We start from the raw sequence: 23838 nt of genomic DNA on the forward strand, positions 1-23838 counted from the left end.
TATCACGTGCACCCGCACTTCAGACGTCGTTCACCACTAGGCATCCGTACGGCCCCCGCGTCCCTCCACGCACCATCAGCGGCCACGTCAGCAGGAAGCACCGCACCCCCGACACCACCCGCGTCCACGTCTACCAGAGCAATCGACGCCCAGGCCACCACCTCCTGAGCAGGCCGGAGGTTCGTCGTGGCACCAGCCGCAGTCTTCTTTCGACTACTGGCACCAGCAACAGCCCTCTTTTCAGGCTGGAGGTTCGGCGTGGCAGCACCAGCAGAATCCCGCGATGAACTTTGAGTTTCGTCCACAGACCCAGCCACAGGGTATGTATATTTCTATCTATTGTGTTCATTACCATGACTGCTACACAATTCTAATGCTAAGTACTTTCCCACATGCAGGACCCTACGGGCATCAGTCGTCGTTGTCCGAACCCTCGTGGGGTAGTGAGCAGGATCACGCTTAAGGAGAGAACTATTCTGTCCAACACAGCTGGATGTTCAATACTCCGCCACTAGACCCCACACAGGAGGATACACAGTATCGCGAGGATGGGTCCGTGATTCCTCCGCGCAACGTTGTGCCACCTCATAGGTATGGCTGGACCACGCCACAGGCACCCCTGAAACGCCGTCCCAGACGCCGTGCCTGATATTTGCATGTAGGACCTACTTATGAGACTTATTTCTACCTATGTATGAGACATATTTCTATCTATGTATGAGACATATTTATACCTATGTATGAGAGAGACATGTTACTATTTTTCCCATTCTTATTCAAGTTACATTTGCAAATAAAAAACGGTAGGACTAAAATACATATGCAATAGAAAGACTGAAATTAAAACCGACAACTTAAGATAAGATAACCTGACTCTAGCCCTACGAAGATGAAGTGTTCTTGCCCTTGGACGATGATGTGCTCTTTCTCTTCGACGGTGCAGTACTCTTCCCCTTGGACGATGAAAAACTCTTACCTGTTTTGCTTGGCATGAAGATATCTTCATCGGATTCCTCTTCTTCAACCCATAACAATGGATGTTTTCTAGCCCATTGTAGGTATGACTCACTCTTACCTTGACTGTGCTTCTTCCACCTTTCGCGAAACCTTAACAGTTCTTGCCATATCTCTGCAGAAGTCCTCAATGGGAAATTACACCTTCTTAATTGGTGGCCCAGCTCAGTTAGTAGGGTGTCACTACTAATGAGTTCGTCCCATGGAACTATCCTATTGTCTACCTTGAAATCACCGGCTAACCACAATAGCCTCCGGGACATACCTGACCAAAATCTACGATCATTTGGAAAGTCGGACGACATCCTCCCAGACGAAATGGTGAGACTACACTTCAATACCACGGACGGTCTTTTATATTTACAGAAGATACAAATAGGCGGGAAACGGTGGCGGAAGAATGAGTTTGAGAGCCTATAAATACCTCATCTCTGGTAGGCATCAAAGCATCCTTCTCACTACTATTTTTTCCAATATTCCAGTGTACCCCAATGAGTTTCCCTTGCTCCGACCAGGGCGAGAGGCCGAGGAAGATGAAAGAAGCGATGTTGCCTCCGGGGGTGGAACATCTCAGGTGTTGGTGCGGCAATCTATGCAAGGTGAAGGAGGTGACAGATTTTTCAAATAAGTTGGACATAAAGTTTTTCATGTGTGCGAACTATGAGCATGATCCACCTGTCCCGGTTTTGCCGTACGACAAGCCTCCGGTAAGCACATATAGGTGTGCTTAAACATGTTGTGTGTGTCATATTCGATTTATTTGTAACATTAGGCTATTTTGTAGTCTCCTCCGCCCCTACGCATGTGGTATCGTTGGATTGACACGGAGATGCCGGATTGGGCGATGGAAGAGATTAAACAAGGTTCCGAAGTGCATGGCAGCGTTTCTACGCGGAGGAGCGTGCGGAAAAAGCTGCAGCTCAGGAGAAAGAGGAACAAGAGAGAGAGCTAAAAGAGCATAAGGCGGAACAACATCATTACTTTGATGAAGCACTAAGGAAAAACAGGCAGAAAGCGCTTGAGATGCAAGAGGAGGAACAAAGGTGCAAGGATGCTCGTGAGGCAAAAAGGGAGAGGCAAAGAGAAAGGGCCGCCGTGGCAAAGGCTGCAGAAGAACGTGGCGATACGAGCGAAAAATGGCCTAAGTGGACTCAGTAGTACTTGTATTGTGTTTCAATTGTATTTGCTATCTTTAATTCTGTCCAATTGCGGTATTATCGATGTATGTTAATTTAGTCGTGCCTTGGTTCCGTAACCAGCACATTATCGATGTATGTTAATTTATCCAAGTTGTCAAGTCTTTCGGTTCAAAAAACCGTCAAGGAATCAACACAAAAATTGTCTAGCACATTATCGATGTATGTTACTTTATCCAAGTTGTCAAGTCTTTTAGTTCAAAAAACCGCAAGGATTCGAGACAAAAATTGGGCCTCGGCTGTGTATGCATTGATCATGCAACCAACTAGTTTTGGCGAAACTGATTAGCCTAATTACTTCCAATCGGCTTCGGCGAAACCAACTGCTCCAGTCGGTCTGGGCGAAGCCAACTGGGCTTCGGTCGGCCTGGGCCTGGCCGACTGCCTCTTGCGGGGCCCCACTCGGCGCATCCTGCCTCCAATCGGCCTGGCCGAAGCCGACTGGGCCCATTCATCTTGGGAGGCCGTATTATTTTTGAAATTTTTGAAAAACGCGTATTATTTTTAAAAATGATTATAAAATCATATTATTTAAAAAAACTTAGCAAACTTTACTGTCTACTGAGAGTTCAGACAAATAACGCGGCTATGCAGTTTATCTCTGATCACTGGACCAAATTGCCATCAGGAGGGATTTGATAATTTTTTAATCTCACTGCATTAGCACAGAAGTGCCAACGAATTGCTCAAAGCCCTTGCGCAAACCCAGCATCACTTGGCAATGGTTTTTCTTTTGGAAGCCCATGAGGCAAAAGGGCACTAAGCATTCTTGGCGGAAAAAAACAGAGAAGCCGATCCATGATAAGTGTGTCAAAGTAAACTTAGTACTCCCTAAGTGACAAGGATTTGTATAAAAAATCTGAAACACTTGTTATTATGGATCGGAGGGAGTAAAATTTAACGGGGAAAACTTGGAACTGCAACACAAGATGAAAGAACACGAAAACGATGCTCATCAAAGAGAGAAATGGAGTGCTGCCATCAGAAAGGATGTTACATAATTTATCTCATCGCATCAGGCAAAACCAAGCCATGATGAATTGCTCAAAGCCCTTGCGCAATAACCCCAACATCACTTGGCAGTAAGAACTAAGAAGCACGGTCTTTTCCAGAATCAACAAAGAAGAAACGCGCGTAAGCTTAAGGGCAGAAAAAGAGAGGATCAACAGGACAGATCGGGGTTCGTAGATCGACGCAGATCGCCGTCCGCGATATTAGCAGCTAGGTTTGGGTAACGAACTGGGGCGGCGGCGGCTTCAACGAAGGTCTGAATGGCGATTGCTAGGGCGCAGTGTTTATATATACCCTGTAACTGGAAGCGTACCATCTGTACCCCGTAAATCCAACCTGAAGGCTCTTCCCGCGTTTCACACAAACATAGGGCAAAGGCGTAATCTGGGAATACGTCAGCAACGAGCAGTTTAGGCAAGTGCTCCTCCTCCCTTGAGAAGGGATGGAGCCTCTTGCAATTGAGAATCGATCGAACTCATCCAAAGCAGTGGCGAGCGAACATGGCGTGCACTGTCCTGCCGCTCCATGCCCCCATCTCCTCTCCGCTTCGCCCCCTCCCATCCCGTTCTTCCTACCTCCTTGCTCCCGGAGGCGTACCTCTAGTCCGTCGCGGGCCTAGGGTTTCGCACCACCTGCACCTTACCCCGCCGCGCGCTCTCCCGGACATTGCCGCGGCGTCGGCGGGGCTCCGGGATGTGCTCGCCGACGCTGTCCTGGCATATCCACCTACATGGAGTTCGGCCGCCGCGACTAACCTCGCCGTCTTCGTCGCGGGCTCGCCGCTGCTCCTCTCGGGCCTCTCCGCCTCCGGCTTCGCTGCCGCCTACCTTCTCGGCACCCTCACGTGGCGTGCATTTGGGGCTCAGGGGTACCTCCTCGTCGCCGCCTACTTCGTACTGGTGAGTCGATCCGTCCGATGCTGCATTGCCACTTGGTGCTTCACAACAGCCATGACATGGTTGGTTGAATTGGAAGTCTGAGCTGCTGTGATAAATCCGAAATTCAGCAATACTGACGTTTCTTCACGGCTCAGAATTACTGTTTGGGGATTTTCACAGACCGACGATCTTCATTTTTTCATGAATGTGTTTAGTTCAAGGCCTAAGGCTATCGTCACCTTTAGTCATGCCACAATCCCTTAGACATCTGTTTTGTTCATTTCCATAATTGTGGATTGCCATGCTTTGTTAGACTTACTCTCTAGATGCCACTGAAAGTTTCTTGCCAAAGTTTGTCACAATTGTCGTGGTCATTTTGTTTGTCACACTTTTGGCTTTTGGGGAGCAGCCCTTAGTATTGTAGTATTGAACTGAGACTACAGCTGGCTGGTGATTAACAGTACATAAACAATAAGGGCATCCTCAACAAGTAGTTACTCAAAGTTACGGACTTGCTTTTTTAGAGCTTCAGTTTTCCTTCTTAAGCTTGTAGGCAAATTGACCGGAAATCAGTGTCACCCCCAGTTACACATCCGTTTAAAATGCAACTTTGTGCTGTGCATGTATCAGGGGAGGAGACGGGCATGCTGCTTATATTGAAACAGGGATTGTCTTGGTTTGGCAATGTTGTAAGTTCGGAAATCATGGCAACACCACCAAAAGTTCGTTCATTATGGTCTTTGAAATTCAGATATATCATGACTGTGATCTATAGTTGATGACTATTCCATCATTACAGAGGAGAATAAACCTCTACATTGCAGGGTACAGTGTAAATAAGCAAGTTTGTAGGGGTCTGGTGCAGTTGCGCCTGCTTGTTCAGAAAATAAGCAGTTCTAAACTTCAAGATGTATGTGTTCTATGGATTGTGAGGCTTAGTTCCGTGCTTCCTTAAGTTGCTTGCACTAACAGAGACAGCTTAAAACTTCTATATCCATCACTTCAATCTTGATAGATATCATCAATCTTGACTTATTATTTTGCATTTGATTATGCAGGGCACGGCGGTAACCAAGTTGAAGATAAAACAAAAAGAAGCTTTGGGGGTGGCTGAGAAGAGAGGAGGAAGGAGAGGGCCTGGAAGTGTTATTGGTTCTAGTGCTGCTGGTTGTGTCTGTGCTCTCCTGTCAATATATAATATAGGTGGTGGAGCATTGGCTGAACTGTGGATACTTGGCTTTGTTGCTAGCTTCTGTACTAAACTAAGTGACACAGTTTCCAGTGAAATAGGGAAAGCCTATGGAAGAACAACGTAAGATTCCTGTCACAAAGTACTTTATTTGCAAGAAATCCTTCTGTAGACTTGTATTCTTATTTGTCCAAACTTAATAATTTATAACTAATAAAGTTTTAATGGCCATATTTAGATCTCAGGTTTGTTCTTTTTGTAGAGTAGGTACCTGGTGACGACATTTAAGGTTGTTCCAAGAGGTACAGAAGGTGCAGTCAGCGTTGAGGGCACTCTTGCTGGAATTGTAGCATCAATGTTTCTTGCAGGTGTTGGTTATATTCTGGGGCAGGTAAATAATTTGTTCAATTGTGTTCTACATGAAAAGCTTTCTCTGTGATTTAACTACAACCAGACTTGCATGTATCCTATCGTTATTAGGCCTGTTTTCTCATACCCTGACATGCGTCGATCACTATGGTCTATGTGGACACATATTAGAGCAAGGTAACGAGCATGGAACTTGCATTCCTGAGCTCTATCTGGCTTGTGACACCTACACCGAGGACCCACAATTTTTATAAGGAAGTAACAGTAGTAATTGTTCACTGAAAGAAAACTGCTTTGTAATACAGGTGAATGTACCACAAGGTTTGGTATGTGTTCTCGCATCCCAGATTGCAAATTTTGGGGAGAGTCTTATTGGAGCGTCATTACAAGATAAGGAAGGTTTTGAATGGGTGAGTTTCTACTTCCAAATGGGCAAGTACTGATGTTTCTATATACAAGCCTGTTTAGAGTTTACCCTAGTAAGCTGTGCTTGCCTTTTGTATGGTTTCTAGTATATTTGTTCATTTCTTTTAGAATTTGAGTGTTTGGCTGGCTGTTTTTGTTTCCTCTTCCGTGATGAAATGTGCGAAGACGGTTATTGTAGCATATCTTATTTGACTTTAAGCCGAATTACTGAACATTCAGAGCTATGTTAAGTAACCACATGACAGCACAACAATCACAAGTTGAACCTAACTGCCACTGAAAATTTTCAATCGGGGCATCCTTCATACATGTTCAAATTATATTACTCGTTGGTTGGTGTGCCTCTTGTATCTGTAATGCATTGACAGATACTTTCAGCCTATGTCATAACGCAAATGCTATTCCATTTTTTTTCCAGCAATTGTATGTAACTAATAGTTCTAATGTTTGTGTATTTGTATACTAATAGGATGCATGGTCTATTGATGCATCTTGTTGAGGGCTTGGGGTTTCAGTTCCATTAGGCATAACATGATGCATGTGGCATTACAAAAGAAATTAACTCCTCGGTTGTCTAAAACAGAGTGAACATCACTCTTGATCCCTCTTTTTTTAGCCATGCCAAATAAAAGCACAGGCAAATTAGATATGGAACATTCAGTTATCAAGAATTGTTGCCGACCTTTATCTCCTAGGCAGTTGGCAGGAAACTGTTATGCACATTGATCTTCTCTAATCTCTAATGCAAGTGGACCATTTCGTTTGTTCTTCAGAGTTGTTTCTTGTTCAAGAACGATAGAACATTGTCAAAAGAAAGACAGTGTTGCTTATTTTCAACGTTCTACACATTATATTTTTATATCAACAGCGGAAGTTCCACAGAAACTAAAGGTGAATTTTTCTTTGTGCAGCTGAATAATGATGTTGTTAACGTACTCAATATCTCCGCTGGTGCCATTTTGGCTGTTCTAATGCAGCGGCTGCTAGTGAGTTGGCGCTCTTAATCATTCTTGACTTTTCTCATTGTGCATCCACTCATAAATTTTTGTAGTGATATCGATGGTTGCTTTAGAGCTATGGCAATTGCTTCCCATGTGTTTACTTCTGAATATGGAATGATAGTTCCGAGTTCCCGAGAAATCACTATTAAGTGGATGTACATTTGGTATGTATGTAAGTTGTTTTCGTTGCTACGAATTCATCCTTGCTGACATATCAACATTTTGTTTCCATCTGCTGCTAATTCTAGGTTACTGGCAATGGTTGAAGGAAAACTATTTGTGTTTGCTCTTTGTTAAACTCATGACGGGACAAGTTGCACGGTTGATGATCCATGATCATGAGGTGATGCAGTTGCATTGCAGCTCCATCGTTCTGTGCAGCTGCAAGCCTCACATGGCGTTTGCTTTTGTAGAGAATCTTAAACTTGATCGGTCAACTCAGCCTGCTGCTGCCTGCTATACGGCGTAGTCACGCACGCCTTCCCAGTTCCCACTTTGGATGGGCCAGACATCTTTTGTCACGTCGGCCGAGAGGTATTGTCACGGCCCGCGCCTGAGCAAGAGCTAGAATGGTACATGATGCGCCTGGTATAGCCTCGTGTACTTTTGTTTTCCCTCTTGGTTCGTCGATTTCTCACGGTGCTACTTTCTGTCTCATCAGTCTTATTCTGCTTCTGGTGAGGTTTGTGATTATGAACATTGAACAGGACAAGGAGCTTTTTCAATACTTTTGAAATATTTGCCCTAAAGTCCTTTGCACAAAGTGCATTTGATTTTGCTGCATATCTGATAACTCTATCTGCATCTCTTTGATTTGATACCACTACTATTTTGCTACTGCGGTGCGGTGATGGCTCACTAACTTCTGCTGAACACAAACATGTTTCATTTACTGCAACTTGATTTAAATACTAACCTTCCCTGCGAGCTCTGTCAGCTCCACACCTTTTCTGATGGATGAACATCAAACATAGAGGAAGGCAGGCATGCCGTGTGCAGGTAACCCACCTGACTTGTCCAAAAACACAGTATAAGTAATGCCGTGAAGGGGCGGGTCCCCTCTCTTTTGCACTTGGGTTGATCGGGTGTAGGGGCCTAGAAGGGATCACTAAACCCAGTTTTTGTCAGTGTCTCAGTGACTTATCTACTGCTCTCACCAGTCAAATTGTGTACCAGCTCTGTCATTCTGTAGCGAGGACCATATGCGCGGTTCCTTGTGGAAAACATGACGTGCCATACTGTGTGTACTGTGCTTTGGTGCCTCCTACTGTGCAGACAGCAACCTCCTGTGCACAGCCCGTACTAATTCGTGTGAGGCCGAGTTTTTTTCGGGCGACCCGAATACAAAGCTTGAGAGCCCGGCGCACCTCCTCCCCGTCATTTTCATCACCGCTCGCTAGCGCCTGATCTGCATCGACGCACGGCCGAGCGAGCTGTACTCGTCTTAAACCCCCCAGAAAAACCCACGCCCCTGAAAGGCAAAACCCCCGCAAACGCACGAGCAAATGAACACCACGACAAGGATGCCACTCTCCTTCGCGATCTTCCCATGCTTGCTGCTCTCCATGGCGGCCGCCGCAGCGGCCATGGATCCAGCAGAGCGGGAGACGCTGTTCCTCGTCATGGACGCCGTCTCCTCCGATCGGGACTGGCGCTCCGAGAGCCCCGACCCTTGCAGTGCGCCTTGGCCGGGGCTCGAGTGCAAGCCGGCGGCCCCGCCAGGCAGCAGCAACGCTGCCGCGCCGCTGCACGTAACGCGTCTGGACTTCGGCGTGGAGCCCAACCCGTCTTGCAAGGACACGGCCACATTCCCGCCCCAGGTGCTCACCTTGCCTCACCTCCAGTCCCTCTTCTTCGTCGACTGCTTCAAGAACCTGGCCGCCACCAGCACCCTCGTCCTCCCGTCGTCGGCAAACCTCTCCTATTCCAGCCTGCAGCAGCTCAGCATCAGGGCCAATCCTTCGCTGTCCGGCGTGATGCCGCCGCAGCTGGCCAGGCTCAAGTCCCTCCAGGTGCTCACCATCTCCCAGAACGGCCTGATCCGCGGCGAGATCCCGCAAGGCATCGGCGAGCTCAGGTCGCTGGTGCACCTCGACCTCAGCTACAACTCGCTGTCCGGGCCGGTGCCGAGCCAGATCAGCGGGCTCAGGGCCTTGGTTGGTCTGGACCTGAGCTACAACGCGCTATCCGGCCCCATCCCGGGCCGGATCGGCGAGCTGCGGCAGCTGCAGAAGCTGGACCTCAGCTCCAACAACCTCACCGGCGCCATCCCTGACACTGTCGCCAATCTGACCTCGCTTACCTTCTTGGCGCTGAGCAACAACGGCCTGACCGGGCGCTTCCCTCCTGGCCTCTCTGGCCTCCGGAACCTCCAGTACCTGATCATGGACAACAACCCGATGGGTGTCCCGCTGCCGTCCGAGCTCGGCGGCCTCGCCCGTCTTCAAGAGCTCCGGCTCGCGGGCTCCGGATACTCGGGGCCGATACCGGAGGCGTTCGGTCAGCTGGTGAGCCTGACGACGCTTTCGCTCCAAGACAACAACCTCACGGGTGCGATCCCGGCGGGGCTGAGCAGGCTGCACAGGATGTACCATCTGAACCTGAGCAACAACGGGCTGGGCGGCGCCGTGCCGTTCGACGGCGCGTTCCTGCGCCGGCTCGGCCGAAACCTCGACCTCAGCGGCAACTCGGGGCTGTGCCTGGACGACGGGAACGTCGTACGGGGCGTCGGCATCGGTGTTGGTGCCTGCCGTGGCGGTGGCGGCGGTGGTTCGTTGGCGCGTGACACGGTAAGCAGTGCTGCCGGGAGAGGAGTGACGAAGCGGTTTCACCTGCTCGGCCCTGTATGTGTGGTGGTGGTCTCCTGCATATTGTCTTTGAATGAGCACGCGTAGTATTGATAGGATTCTTGTAATTTGTAAGTGTGCTAGCCTCTGCCCTCTGTACGTATTTGTGTGTTGCGTTGCTAATTTGTCTACGACGGTAGGTTTTGTAGATTTGCACAAGTGGTTGACTTTGTGGGTTAAGCAGTGCGCCTTCTTTGATGAGCCCCAGGCAAGAGTCGTCGGTCGTCCTCACTCGGTCACTCCTCAGGTTGTTCATGCCATATGCAGAGCGCTGCAGAGTGCAGACTACCTCGCTCCCTCCACAAACGATTAGCCGTAGATGGTGCCAAGTACAATCGTGTTTTGTCTACTCCTGCAACTGGTAAATAAAGACTTAGATCCAATGAATCATTTCCTCAGACATCGATCATACGTCAAATGAGCTCATGTTTCACCGTGGCAACGGGGCAGGTCTGGAGGGGTCATTCATATTCATATCCTTATCCACCCCCAAACACATTATGCATTCATGAAAATATACGTGGATGTAAAACAATATTCACATTCATATCCATGGGTATTCGGCTATCATGGATTATCCATATCCACACAATGCACGTCATAAACAACAAGACACAACATATTGTTTGTATAACTCGTGTAGCTAAACAATGAACTTATGGAGTGAGGGACATGGGAGGGAGTTAGTGTTAAGGTTGAGGAGAAAGGGGAACTATTTATATGACTCATATAGCTAAATAACAGACCCACATGTCAGTATTTTTTTTTATTAAATACCGAATATCTATGGATATCCATGAATCAAATGTGATATCCGTACCCGCTCCATGAATTGACGGGTATCTATTTGTGAATATACATGGAGCGATAATCTACTCCATATCCGCGATCCATGGACTGAATATCCATGAATATTCGCATTTTGACTATCCATTGCCATCTTGACTCATGTTACACATCGGGTGCGTGTGACCATCTCAGCACCTCTAGGAAGTCCAAGAACTATTGATGTTTTTTGGGACTGTTGTTTCTAAATCGATCAAGTTTGTTTTTTAATCACGATTTTCTTTGTGTTTTGACCTTTTCTCCCGATTTCCACATAGAAACCAAAGCTAAGAGGTCTGAAATAACAGCAAACACCAAGGGGAAACCACAAACACACACATGAGACTGGGAACCTGCCTCCCCGGTACGTGGGCGTCTCAACTCTCAAAGCCTACTTGTGGCGGGTGGAAGTGGTACTGGTAATTCCCAGCCGACCCTTCGACCGAAGGGTCGGGATATTCATCCAGAAATTATTTCTAGGTATTTGTTGAATGTGAAAATAAATACGAATAGTTGTCACGGATACGGATGCTAATACAGTTGTCTAAATATCCGTCTGTGTTTGATATTATCCGCTTTAGTACGGCATTATTTGATGATTCGACGGCTATCCGGACTTCAATAGTTCAGCCAAAACCCATCCCGCGCGGCGCATACTCCCGCCCACCGGCCAGCGGCTACCATGACAACCCCCTCCCCCCCAGCCCAAATTAGTAATCTTTCATCTCTTATGTAACCATCTCTGCCATCTTTCTCGCTGGAAACTGGTTCATGAGTAATGAAGTTTGTTTCATATATTATTCTAAGAGCACGATATATAGTCTTTGTTTTCGCAATATGCCCGACTGAGTATTTTTGTTATCAAATTATGTCCGCTTCGTATTTGTTTCATATTCATATCCGAACAATATCCGCTCCGACTCCGTATTCATTATAAAATATGGTATAGGATATGGTTTAGCAAATATCCGTTTGTCTTCGCTCCGTTTCCACCCCTACTTGTGGAGCACCAGCCTAGTCAGTGGTATGTGATTTACCCATCAACAACCAGGTGTTTATAGTCACTTTGTTAACCTTAAAATCTAACGACTCGGTCTTTCAGAGATGTTCATAGAGATATGATTTGTGTCAATAAAAATGAATATCTGTGCATATTTACGAGCATATGTGTTTGTACCGTCTTTCTAAGAAAACTTCTAAAATAAGTGTTTTTACAAAGAGAAAACTAGTTTGTACTGCGGTTTCACATACATGCTCCATTCCACACGCTAGTGGTGATGCGTACGTAACCATGTATGAATAACCAATAAGAAATATCATGTACAGTAGTATTTTGCAAAGGTGCATGCATGGATTAAACTCGCCGCCCGATCCGCGCTAGTCATCGAGTCACACCGAGTGTGCATGGACAGAAAATGTTTACTTTAACTCATCGGCTCTTCCCGACCGATCGCACGCGAGCTCGCGCGTTTCATGAATGCCAAATTGAACACCGGCCAACGAAGACCTCCGTCGTGGTAACTTTTTAAGGCATCCCACAATTCCCCCACTGTTTTGACGAAATGACAACTCCCGGGCGGGCCCCGGCCGGCCAGGACACCTGGGGTCGGGCGCGCAACAGGCGAGCAGACAGACACGAAGCGAAAGCTATTAACAGTTTCCAACTGTGGATGGGCGCTGCCTCTGCCGCCGATCGACGACGGCCATCCCGGCCCTGTCCCGCTGTCCGCCACGGGTTTTGTTTGGCTGGTGAATGGAGCGCTGCATGAACTCGGGCGTGCTGTAGCGCAGGCGCCGATCGAGGGGGTACCGTACCCGGCCGTGCAAGAATAGCGGCGACTGTCGTGGCCGTGGGGGCACGGCCGCACGGACGGGGAGAGGCCGGCCGGGGTGCAGCGGTGGCCGGTGATGGAGAGGCAAAGGGCTAAAGGTAAAGCCGAGGGAGACGGGCCAGAAGTGATCACTGCCGTCGTGGTCGGGTTGATGGAGCAAAATACATATTCTACCCTTTTTAGCAGTACTGTAGCTGGATGGGCCCTTGGTGTTGGGCTCTTGGCCCCTTGGGGTATGATTGATCTCCGGACAAAATGTATATGCTTTTTCTAGGCGGAAGTTTCGACTTGAGCACGGCTTTGAATTAGCGAAGCCTTAAACGATTACAGTGATAATTCAAAAAAAAAATCGTAACGCCCCAACCGTTTGATATTTGGTTGGCTGGCGCATACTAGCATGCATGATTTCCATCTATTGCATGCAGAAAAATAGAGTTGCTAAGCACACAGAACAGAAACAAAATGGCGACTTCAAATTATTGATACCTGATTTTGGAAATTTAAAATTTTCAATTTTTTTGTCCAATCCTGATATGTTTTCGCTTTTTGGCTTCATATTGATATGGGCAAAGGCTTTCAATACTAGAAAGACTTTGTTATGTTTCGGTAAACTTAGTTTGGACTCTATTGTTACCGAGCAATGATGCATATAGGTCACCATCCCATGTCGTAGAAAGGTTTCATGATAGTAACATTTACTTGATAGAAATCGACTATCTTTGTCCTAAAAAAATAGTTTGGTAAGTTCATCACCATCAAGATGATAAACTGATAATATAGCGGTAATGGTTGCCCCTTATTGATTTCCACTATTGGGCATGTTCCAGCAGAAGTTTTTTAAACTAGGTCATACTACTTAAAAAAATGTTTTGACAGGCTCAAGATGCGGTGGTAAAAGGGAGTTGTAAATGTACTCGTTCCACATGTGATGGTGGGGAAGGGAGTGTACCGGGAGGCCCTAGCTTTGGCCCTAACAGCATTCTAGGTCAAGTGAGACCACTCATGCAGTTTCCCCCTCAATGTCCCATGAAACTATCGACAACCAATGTAGGCAACAAGCCAAACTGCCACAAGTGGCTCTTGCCGACCCACTGCCTACACCTCCCACGTTCCGTCCACATACGATTGCGACCAAGACAACAAGACCATTACAATCTACACCAACAACCACCACAAAGAGGCCGCAAGGGTGCTTGAAACTGCCCCCCACCCTCCCATCCCTACAACACAAACATGCACAATTTGTTATTTCTTGTGCAAGGCATACACGAACCGACGAGCTTCGTAAGAAATTAGGAAATGAGAGAATTCTAGCTATTTGTAAGAAATATTTCTTGTTACATGATCTGAAATCATATGAATATTTTTATGAGCTACTTTACATGCAATTCCAAATAAAAAATTCTTTTGTTTATGAGACAACTATGACTAGCACCTTACCTTTTAAGTAAGTTCATGCATATTTTTTGTGGTGCAATAAACACACGATCTAGTATTTCATATTCTTGTGTTTCAAATTTAATCGGATTCAACATATCATGACATTCAATCTCTATGATTTTATTCTATCATCACGTGTTCTCAAAATCATGCGTTCTCAAAATTATATGAATCAGAGACGCCTTCATTACTCGGAAAGTTTACGGACGTGATCATGCTAAGTTGTATTTTCCTATGTCGCAATAAGACTTGCTTTAAGTCTCGAATGGTCCGTCATCGGTTTATGGTGCGGGCGGGACTTGTGGAACTTGAGAGTGACGACGATGACTACGACAATGATATGGATGTCGACATGGAGCAAAGCTCTGCCCGGATTTAACTGAACTTTGCTTCATTTCAAAGCATGTGTATATTAGTACATGACATAACGTTGCTATCACCAATCATTTTCTTGTTTAATTTTTTTCTCTTTCTGGGTGGATCTGGGACCCATGAGTGAAAATACGTGTCACAATCAAAGCTCAAGCAGTTCCACTTCGGACTTCGTCGCAGATTTGTAACCGAAACAAGCACCACGATCTTGTTTTCCAATGGAACGCGAGCGAACAATTAACTTTTGAGCTCCACTTCGTCTTGAAGCCCAAGTTAAAAGTCTTTAGCGCCCTCAAGTTGCGACGCAAGTTGAGAGTCTGGTCTTCAAGTGCATGGTTGCCTTTTGGAACTCTCACAGGCCGTACGACATGATGGTTATGGTAGAGCAAGTTACGCGCGACCGTGCCAGACTCCGTAAACTTTCGTGAAATGCCTTTGCACGAGCGAATGGGACGACAGATCATTAGATCAATGCTCTTGTTGCGGAGCATCTGTCTCGACGGGACCGTAGTACTACCACCACGCATGTATGATTGCAAAATTTGCAACGGGAGAGAGAGCGAGTACCGACACTGTTGAGAACGTACTACAGTCCCGTGCTCGCAAAACACGAAGCCGTCGCGTCGCGTCCACCCAGCGAAAGACGACAGATGGCGACGGAATCCTTCTTCCCCACACCCACGGCCCGGACGCCCCCCTCTGCCCGTTGGCCCTGGCCCCCCACCACGCCCGCGAGCCGGACGAATCCACGCGCGCCACGGACGCTCGCGGGAGGGTCCCTGTTCCAGTCCCCATCGGCGTGGACCCCCGCCGGTGTTGCGGGAATCGAATCTCTCCTCCTCCCCTACCTCCCCCTCTCCCCCTCCTCCGCCTTCCCCTTTCCCCCCGTCCCGTGAGCGACGCACTGCTCCCTAGCTAGTGTACCCTCCGCATCTCTGCGCCGCCGCCGTTAACGCCTTCGCTCGCCGGCGGCCAGGTAGGGGACTCTTCCTCGACGCATCTTCATATTTTCCCTCCTCCTGCCCTTTCCAGCTCAGAGAATTGGGCGATACGCTTGGGTTTCTGAGGCCGCCAGTGCTCGCTGTATTGCTCCGGGAGTGCCTGTGATTCGCTGGCCACTTAAACCTACAGATCCGTGAGCTCCCGAGCTTGGCATCGCGTGCTGGTTTATCGGGGCTGTCGGGGCTCTTGGGTTGAATTGGGGGAGTGGAGAGCTGGAGCTCTATTTTTAGGGGGAAAAAAGGCCGTTCTCCCTTCCAAACTAAGCGTTTTTGCCTGCTTCTTACTCGCGGGCCAGCTGGATCTGGCTTACGTAAATGGGGCTGCGTGCTTTAATGGTGCCCGCTGCGTCATATGCGTCTGAATTTCGCAGCAATTGCGCTCGATTCCTGAGCTAGTTTTGTTTCATTGCGATCAAGGTGGAAGATGGAGGGCGGCGGCAAAGATGGCAACCCTTTGAAGAACTATCGTATTGGCAAGACCCTGGGGATTGGTTCGTTCGGGAAGGTGAAGATTGCCGAGCATATAAAAACTGGCCACAAGGTGGCGATCAAGATCCTTAACCGTCGGAAAATCAAAAGCATGGAGATGGAAGAGAAAGGTTGGTAAATTTGGTTTGCCCTGCTGAGCTCACAGAGTGTTGTACAGAGTTTAATATTCCATATGTATAAAAAAGAATCCCAATATCTGGTGTGGGTTGAACCAGTATGTTGCTGTTGTACTAATTGCAGTTGTTGTAACTGGAAATTTGGTATGGTATATTGTTCTTCTATTGATAGCATATCTACATAATAGACAATGGTTTTCTATCTTTGCATTGATCTAGGAAATTGTTGTTAGACATGAGCAAGCACAGTAACCATGTGAACACAGACACAGCTGATTATCAGTCCCATTCCCATAGTATATGAATTGGTTAAGAAAACATTTGGTACTTACAGACGAAGCACAATGAATGCTCCCGTGGTTATTATATAGCTTTCATCTTTCATCATGCTTCAGTTTATCATCTCGAATGAGATATTGCATATTTGCATAGTCTTTCCTTTTTAAATTGGAGGGATATATAGTTATGATGCAACCTTGAGGTTTTTTTTTTCCTACTCCACCAGTTATCTGTTACCTTCTTTTCTTGGCTCTATCTTATTAAGTTGTTTGTTCTTAAAGATGGCACTGTAGTTGAAGATTCTGCCTTCTTTTTTTGCAGTTAAAAGAGAGATCAAGATATTAAGGCTATTCATGCACCCGCATATCATCCGTCTTTATGAAGTGATAGATGCACCAGCTGATATTTATGTGGTTATGGAGTATGTTAAGTCAGGTGAACTATTTGATTACATTGTTGAGAAAGGTAGGCTACAAGAGGAAGAGGCCCGCCGCTTTTTTCAACAGGTAAGCTCTCCCCTTAATGTCTTGAACTCTTTATCCTGCGTCGTACTCTCGAGTGTTAGATTAAACTCTTTGTGCTTCCGTTGATGATGTATGTATCAACAATGGCACGAGAAATATAGTTTGCTAGAAAATTGTAGATACGGTAAGGAAGCTTATCAGTTATCAGTCCACTCAGGCCCTGGCCCTTGAAGCTGAATACTTGAATATGATTGTACTCTCTTTTTTTCTGCCTTGATACAGATCATATCGGGTGTTCAATATTGCCACCGAAACATGGTGGTGCATCGTGATTTAAAGCCAGAGAACCTTCTGTTGGATAATAACTGCGATGTTAAGATTGCAGACTTTGGCTTAAGTAATGTTATGCGTGACGGCCACTTTCTGAAGACAAGCTGCGGCAGCCCAAATTATGCAGCACCTGAGGTTTCAACCTTGAACTATTTTCAGACACAAAGGATGTTACATCAATTTAGCTTTCTTTCCAGTCTATTTGATGTTGCTCTGTATAATACTGTTATTTAGGTCATATCTGGTAAACTGTATGCTGGACCTGAAGTTGATGTCTGGAGCTGTGGTGTTATTCTTTATGCTCTTCTATGTGGTACTCTTCCATTTGATGACGAGAACATACCAAACCTTTTTAAGAAAATAAAGGTTAGCGAATATCTGTGAGTTCGCATTTGAAGGTCTCTTCACTACGCTTCTACTGATGTAGATAGCATATAATATTTTGTTTTCATTTATTAGGGTGGAATATATACCCTTCCGAGCCATTTATCAGGTTCAGCAAGGGATTTGATTCCAAGAATGCTGGTTGTTGATCCTATGAAAAGAATTACCATTCGTGAAATCCGTGAGCATCCATGGTTTGTAGCTCAACTCCCACGCTATTTGGCTGTGCCTCCTCCAGATACTGCACAACAAGTTAAAAAGGTATAATTGACACTCTGCATTACTTCCCATGATATAATGGTATTACGTTGGGTGTTACTTATGCCAATATTCCCCTCGTGTCCTCATTCTGTTACTATCCTTCAATATCTTCTTCTTTTTGGTACTAACTTGGTTAATTTGGTAAGGGGTGAAGACATGCCCAACATTTCTCTTTGCAGTTTGTATTTTTATATTTTTATATTTTTATTTATTTTCTGGGGTTTGTACAGTGCCATTCTCTGTTATATACGATTTTGTGAGACTTGCATGGGATTAGTCATTAATTGTTTACAGAGGTCATAACATTGCACATACATACATTGCAGCGATTAGCACATAAACTTGCAACCCAAATTTATCTTCCAATAACTTGGTCAGTGGGAGCATTTTAGTCCAAACTGCGATTCGAAGACCAACTCTTGCCACCATGGCATGCCATGCTGGCAAAACCTCACATAATGCATGTGAGAGAAAGCCCAAGCCCTTCTAAGCATGTAAATCCTCAGTTGGATTGAGCACTTGTGATCCGGTAGGCACAACTCGCTTTTCCTGCAACAACACAACATATTTCTCCATCCAATGCCAAAAATTGCAACCACCAGTCGCCGGCTGAAAATCAACCAATAGAGCAAACCTCAAAATCAAACCAGTACAAATAGTCAAAGTCAAAGATGTCCAACTTACACTGTGATTAGTGCACTTCAGAAAGTCGTGCTTCCTGTTCTTCTCTGTATCCGCTGTGAACCTCTTCACCGCTTGAAATCCGCAGCCCATGCAGTTGATGGGGTGGCGGGTGGATCCGACTGTGCTCAACGAAGCCATAGCATGATAGCAAGAGGAGGGGGCCTTGGGAATGGGGGTTGCTAGAGCACGGGGGTCGACGGAGAAGAAGAGCTAGCGTGGCACGTAGTTGACCTAGGGATTTGTGGTTTGGGACTGGGGGAATTTGAGGGGAATATCGGCTAGGAATTTGACCGATTAGGAGGAAGGGAGGGTTTGCAAAAAAGGAATTATATGCCCAAGCCTAACTTACCTAAAGTCTAGGGGTATTTTGCACATTGTTCAAGAAATCGGTAATCGGCAACTGCTCGGTCGGGTAGGGATTAGCGATTAATCGGTTATCGGACTGATTAATCGGTTTAATCGGTCGACCATTAATCGGTTGACCATTATACTATATAGTATATATAATTATATATTGGGCTACTTGCCGCATGAGAACCTTGGGAAGGTGCAGCCATCTAAAACAAATCAAGAGAAGCAAAGGCATCAGTGAAAATGGATGGGAGCAGCAGCAGCTTGGGAGGAAGCAAAGGCATCAGTGAAGCTCTTCAAGGCTGGGGCTGGCCGGCGGATTAATCCCGATTAATCGGTTGTCAGACCGATTAATCGGCTTGGGCGATTAACTGCGGCGATAACTGTTAATCTGCACGGTGGTCTGCCGATCAGCGATTAATCGGCCGATTAATCGCTGAATCGGCCGATTTTTTGAACAATGATTTTGCAAAAACTATGACTAAACCAACTCTAGCGTCTGTGCTTTTGCCAACGTGGCATGCCGTGGGGGCAAGATTTTATCTCTGAACCCAAGTTTGGACTAAACTGCTCCTCCTGACCAAGTTATTGGATGATAAATTTGTTTTTTTTGCAAGTTTATGTACTATATTGCACATTGCTGGCAAGTTTATGTATGCGCTACGTTATCAACTTTTGTTTAAATTGGTATATCTAAACGGGTTCAACCTGGCAATCCTCTCTGCGGCTGTAAGATTTTTCAGATTCTAGTATTTTCTTAAGTCATTACATAATGAACTGGATTTGCTCCCAATTTTGTAGATTGATGAAGAAACTCTTGGTAAAGTCATCAGTCTAGGATTTGATAAGAACCTTTTGGTGGAGTCAATTCATAATAGATTGCAAAATGAGGTATGACACCTTTTGCACTCTGTTGTCTGCATATGCATTATACCTGTTACTATAATGAACTAATGATTGGCTGAGTATTTTCTGTGCAGGCAACAGTTGCATATTATTTATTTTTGGATAATAAGCATCGAACAACAAGTGGTTATCTTGGGGCTGAGTATCAAGAAGCTATGGTGAGTTCTGAGTTATGTTTTTTGTGTCCTTTGATACTACTCCCTCCGATCCTAAATTGTTGTCGAAATATTACATGCATCTAGACGCTTTTTAAGAATACATACATCCATATTTGGGCAAATTTGAGTCAAGAATTTAGGACCAGAGGGAGTACTTTACTTTGCTGATTGCTCCATCTTGTTGAATTATCGATTTTGATTGTAATTTAAGACCATATTAACTTGCTGTTTGGCATCAAGGACTCTTCATTCTCACCCATAACTCCAAGCGAAACACAAAGTTCGGCACATGGAAATCGGCAACAATTATATATGGAATCTCCAGTTGGCTTGAGGCCACATTTTCCAGCCGAGAGGAAATGGGCTCTTGGGCTTCAGGTAATGTTTGTTGAGCTTGCTTATGCTATTTTTGTTATTCTCTTTCTTCTTCTATTTTAATCAACATGCTTGTGTTCATTTTGACAGTCTCGAGCTAATCCAAGAGAAGTAATGACTGAAGTGCTCAAGGCTCTGCAAGAACTGAATGTGTATTGGAAAAAAATTGGACACTACAACATGAAATGTAGATGGAGTCCTGGCTTTCCTAGTCAAGAGAATATGAATCATGCCAATTATAACTTCAGTGTAGAACCTATTGGAACCGATGACCTGGGTGACAAGTTAAATTTAATTAAGTTTGAAATTCAGGTAATTTGCAATTATATCAGTATGCTTCCAATAAGATGTCTAGATAGAAATGGCCATGTGATGCATGAATACTTCCGAGTGTCTTTACATATAATAGTTAAACAATGTAGAGAATCTTGAGCTTGTAGTTCTATAAGAATGACAGTCCAGATTGTTCAGTACCAAGTCCCTTGGGGCATCTCGGTGTCCTGTTGTGCTCAAGCTATTTATTTAGGGAATTGTATACACAATATTTTTAGTCTTCACATTTCCAGGTAACTCTTTTATTTTGAAATGAATGCACAATAGGTTCAGCAATCTTTTACAACTGGTATCATATTTCTCATTCATGTTAGAGTTACACACCCATGTATCATATTAAATATTGAACATCAACTCTCTTTATTCATGTCACATCTTAGTTTGTATTTCCACGTCTACTCCTTGGGTTGTGCACTTGATGGCGATCCTGATGTGCCTCCACTCAGCCACAACTTTGCACATTCTCGAAGAACACAATTGGAATCACATTTTCTCTTTCGTTCAGTTAACATTTGGAATCATATGCTGTTTTTATTCGTATTGCATGGTTCTTAGTTGTTTCTGTATTTCTGATAGTTCACTCCTTGCAATGCAGCTTTACAAAACCAGAGATGAAAAATATCTACTCGATTTGCAAAGGGCCAGTGGTCCACATCTGCTCTTTCTTGATCTATGTGCTGCCTTTCTAGCTCAGCTGAGAGTCCTTTGATACCAAGGTGCCGGGTTTCAAGCAGGTGAACTCAAGGAATACTGTATCACTCTAAAGAGATGTAAATAGCAAGCTTTCTCCAGTAGATCAAATTTCTGGAGTATGTAGACATCGGAGCTGTTGTGTGCTTATTTCAGCGCCTGTATGCTGAACCAGGCCTGGCCAGGCGGCAAGCAAGCAAAGCAAAAAAGCTACTACCCTCAGGCCGTGGAAGGCACTAATATAGAAGGATCAATCTTATTTTGACCCCGACGTACTAGTGTAGTACTACTGTTTACTGGCCTGATGTCTCCGGACCAGATACATGAATAATTTCTGCTGTTCCAAATTCCAATGGTAAATGAAAGCTGAGCTGTTTTCGGGTAGCAGGTCTATTCCCTTCGAGTTACGAGTTAGTTATCGATGTTTATTACTCTGAGAACTCGAATTCTTTACCTGCATAATCTCTTCTGGGTCCGTTGATTGGGCTCAGTTGTCTTGAAAAGCATTTATCACTCTGGCCAGTTGCAGCATGCCGTGTACAGTACAGCTCAAGGGTATTTGTACTATTTCATGTGTCATTTTCAGAAACTTTAAATTCCCCACACAAATAAACCTCAGCTGTGCAAATTTGGCTGGGTACAATTGGCAACAACCATGGGTGTACGTAGTGTAGCTGGTACGTGCCTTCCGGAAATTTAAACAGTTAATTCGTTTCTGCAAATGCCCTCATTTTTTTGTCTCTTTGACATCACGATGGCATGTCTTTTTAACATGAACACGACAGCAAGATGGTAGCCCATTGTTCAGGTCCGCACGATGACAAAGTCTTTCATTGTTACGAGAAAAAACGCACGTGCCGATCCTGTCCGTTTAGGCTCGGAAAAATACATACGGAGTACGCAATGAAAGAAAAATCAGTTATCTAAACAATAACTAAAATAAACAAAAACGGGTGATACAAATTGGATCACGAGAATCGAGCGCAAGACCAAACGTAAACCTTCTCATTACTGGTGGTATTGCCGGCACTTCAGCACCGATCATCAGTACAGCTAACCTGAATTGAGTCAGACTGAATCTGAAAATGTTGTCTATGTGCCCTTTTGATTCGGAAAATTCATAACGAGCATAAGGAAATGAATGGATATAGCATTACAACTTCGGAAACGAGCAACATACAACCGATCACGATTTGCACAAATCAAACCAATAACACAGCGACACCACGAAACTCTCCTAGTAAATCTCAGATCCGGTGAGTCGAATACAGTGATCCCAGGAAAGGGGAGAGCAGATCAGCGGCGCTATCTGCTGGCATGTGTGGCAGCGGCGGGCGAGTCGCAGGAGAAGATCTGGTCCGGGAGCCCCCATGCTTCCGATGCGCCAAAGCACATGTCGTCGAGCGCCTCGCTGCGGCACCACCGGCAAATGCTCCCGCCGCCGCTCGCCACGCAGTCGTCGCGCGTCGTCAGATCCCGGCACCCCGCCTCCGCCTCCGCTCGCCCTGACCCACCGACCTTGCCCTTGCTCTTCCTCGCCGGAGCAGCGGCCGCCGCGCAAACCAAGAGCAGCGTGAGCACTAGCAGCGCCGCGGATCTGGCCCCGGCCATGAGGCGAGAAACCGAGCTGTCTGAGACGGTTCTGGACGACAACAGAAGGGATCGATCAAACGGGAGGCCGGTTTGGGTCTAATAAATCGTGATGCAAATGTCCGTGTATATAGCTGGCCAACGGGCCTGCCCTCAGGCCCGCTCCGTTACCAACTGGGTTTAGCCCAGCCCAGCCCAACAAGGCCACATATAAATGGGAAAAGACGAACCATCGTCACCGGTGGTGAAGATTTTTCTGAGACCGGATTGAAACAGAGCCTCCTAGTATGACGTACTTCTCCATAGCCTACCGTACTGATATTTCTACTGTCGATTTTGGTATACACCGTGAAAATATCCCCCGTGCTTCTATGGCCATAATTCCTGACAGAAGCGTTGGCAAGCTATGGCATCACACATGCGAGATTCTCACTTCCCAGTCGGCAACTCGTTGCCGTCAATGAAGCGCTCGAGAAATGCACATCGTTGCAGGGCCAAATCCTGCCATTTCGTGTTCTGGAAAAACGGCGACATTTCTTGGCTCATCAAGCAACCCTACGATATGGACTCCACAACTTGTTCCCGGATCTGAAAAAAGGCAGCCTTTTTTTATCAACTATCCCCCCAGGTTCATGGTATTTCCAGCTTCGCGTGAAATGCCAGTTTTCTCGTATTTAAGTCGCTTTCTTCAGGTATGAATTGCAAGCCGCCGGTTAGGCTGAATGAACGGTACCGCGGGTGATAACTTTAAAAAGTAGTATTTCCGGTCATGTCTCAACTTTGATTAAATTTGTATACATCTATACATCTAAATTTTAATAAACTTGAAACATTTTTTTGTTGGACAGAGGGAGTACGGGCAATGTTGAGACGCTACCGGTTTTCTTGAGATGGTCCAGATTTTCCAGATTAGCACGGATGCATTGTCACGGGACAGTGTTTCCCTAAAAAAATCACTACAGCTTGCACAGTAGTGCCGACTGTATGCTGTAAACTATATAGGCATTTTACCGTCGTATCAAGGATAC

The 23838-nt window shown here is 45.7% G+C and overlaps 3 protein-coding genes and 1 long non-coding RNA gene across 9 annotated transcripts; 3 read left to right on the forward strand and 1 right to left on the reverse strand.

The window, feature by feature from the left end:
- The first annotated feature begins 3650 nt into the window (after positions 1-3650).
- LOC100836029 (protein VTE6, chloroplastic) lies at positions 3651-7833 on the forward strand. Of its 6 annotated transcripts, none has more exons than XR_002963883.1 (8): positions 3764-4120; positions 4730-4821; positions 4924-5009; positions 5158-5411; positions 5556-5679; positions 5963-6067; positions 6995-7248; positions 7333-7820. XR_002963883.1 is itself a non-coding variant. In XM_003569675.4 (6 exons), exons 1-6 carry the CDS (start codon positions 3722-3724, stop codon positions 7348-7350), a joined length of 975 nt encoding a protein of 324 aa, XP_003569723.1. In that variant the 5' UTR covers positions 3651-3721; the 3' UTR covers positions 7351-7833. The 6 variants fall into 6 exon arrangements, 2 of the variants coding, with proteins under 2 accessions (XP_003569723.1, XP_024315764.1); XR_002963884.1 differs by having other exon boundaries at positions 4730-4788; XR_730898.3 differs by lacking the exons at positions 4730-4821; positions 4924-5009 and having other exon boundaries at positions 3651-4120; positions 6995-7069; positions 7333-7427; positions 7498-7833.
- A 173-nt stretch (positions 7834-8006) lies between these two features.
- LOC100836338 (protein TOO MANY MOUTHS) lies at positions 8007-10126 on the forward strand. Its single transcript, XM_003569676.4, has one exon. It carries the CDS (start codon positions 8590-8592, stop codon positions 9976-9978), a length of 1389 nt encoding a protein of 462 aa, XP_003569724.2. The 5' UTR covers positions 8007-8589; the 3' UTR covers positions 9979-10126.
- A 5096-nt stretch (positions 10127-15222) lies between these two features.
- LOC100836644 (serine/threonine protein kinase OSK1) lies at positions 15223-21613 on the forward strand. Its single transcript, XM_003569677.4, has 11 exons — positions 15223-15375; positions 15818-15999; positions 16606-16790; positions 17031-17213; positions 17313-17444; positions 17538-17723; positions 19560-19649; positions 19739-19822; positions 20063-20200; positions 20288-20509; positions 21126-21613. The coding sequence occupies exons 2-11, from the start codon at positions 15825-15827 to the stop codon at positions 21237-21239; spliced, it is 1509 nt and encodes a 502-aa protein (XP_003569725.1). The 5' UTR covers positions 15223-15375; positions 15818-15824; the 3' UTR covers positions 21240-21613.
- A 593-nt stretch (positions 21614-22206) lies between these two features.
- Positions 22207-22961, reverse strand: LOC100835834. The gene has a single exon (XR_001405993.2). It is a non-coding gene; the product is annotated as an uncharacterized LOC100835834 (long non-coding RNA).
- Between the last annotated feature and the right edge of the window lie 877 nt (positions 22962-23838).

Source organism: Brachypodium distachyon, chromosome 2 (assembly GCF_000005505.3).
Source record: "Brachypodium distachyon strain Bd21 chromosome 2, Brachypodium_distachyon_v3.0, whole genome shotgun sequence".
Lineage (NCBI taxonomy): Eukaryota > Viridiplantae > Streptophyta > Magnoliopsida > Poales > Poaceae > Brachypodium > Brachypodium distachyon.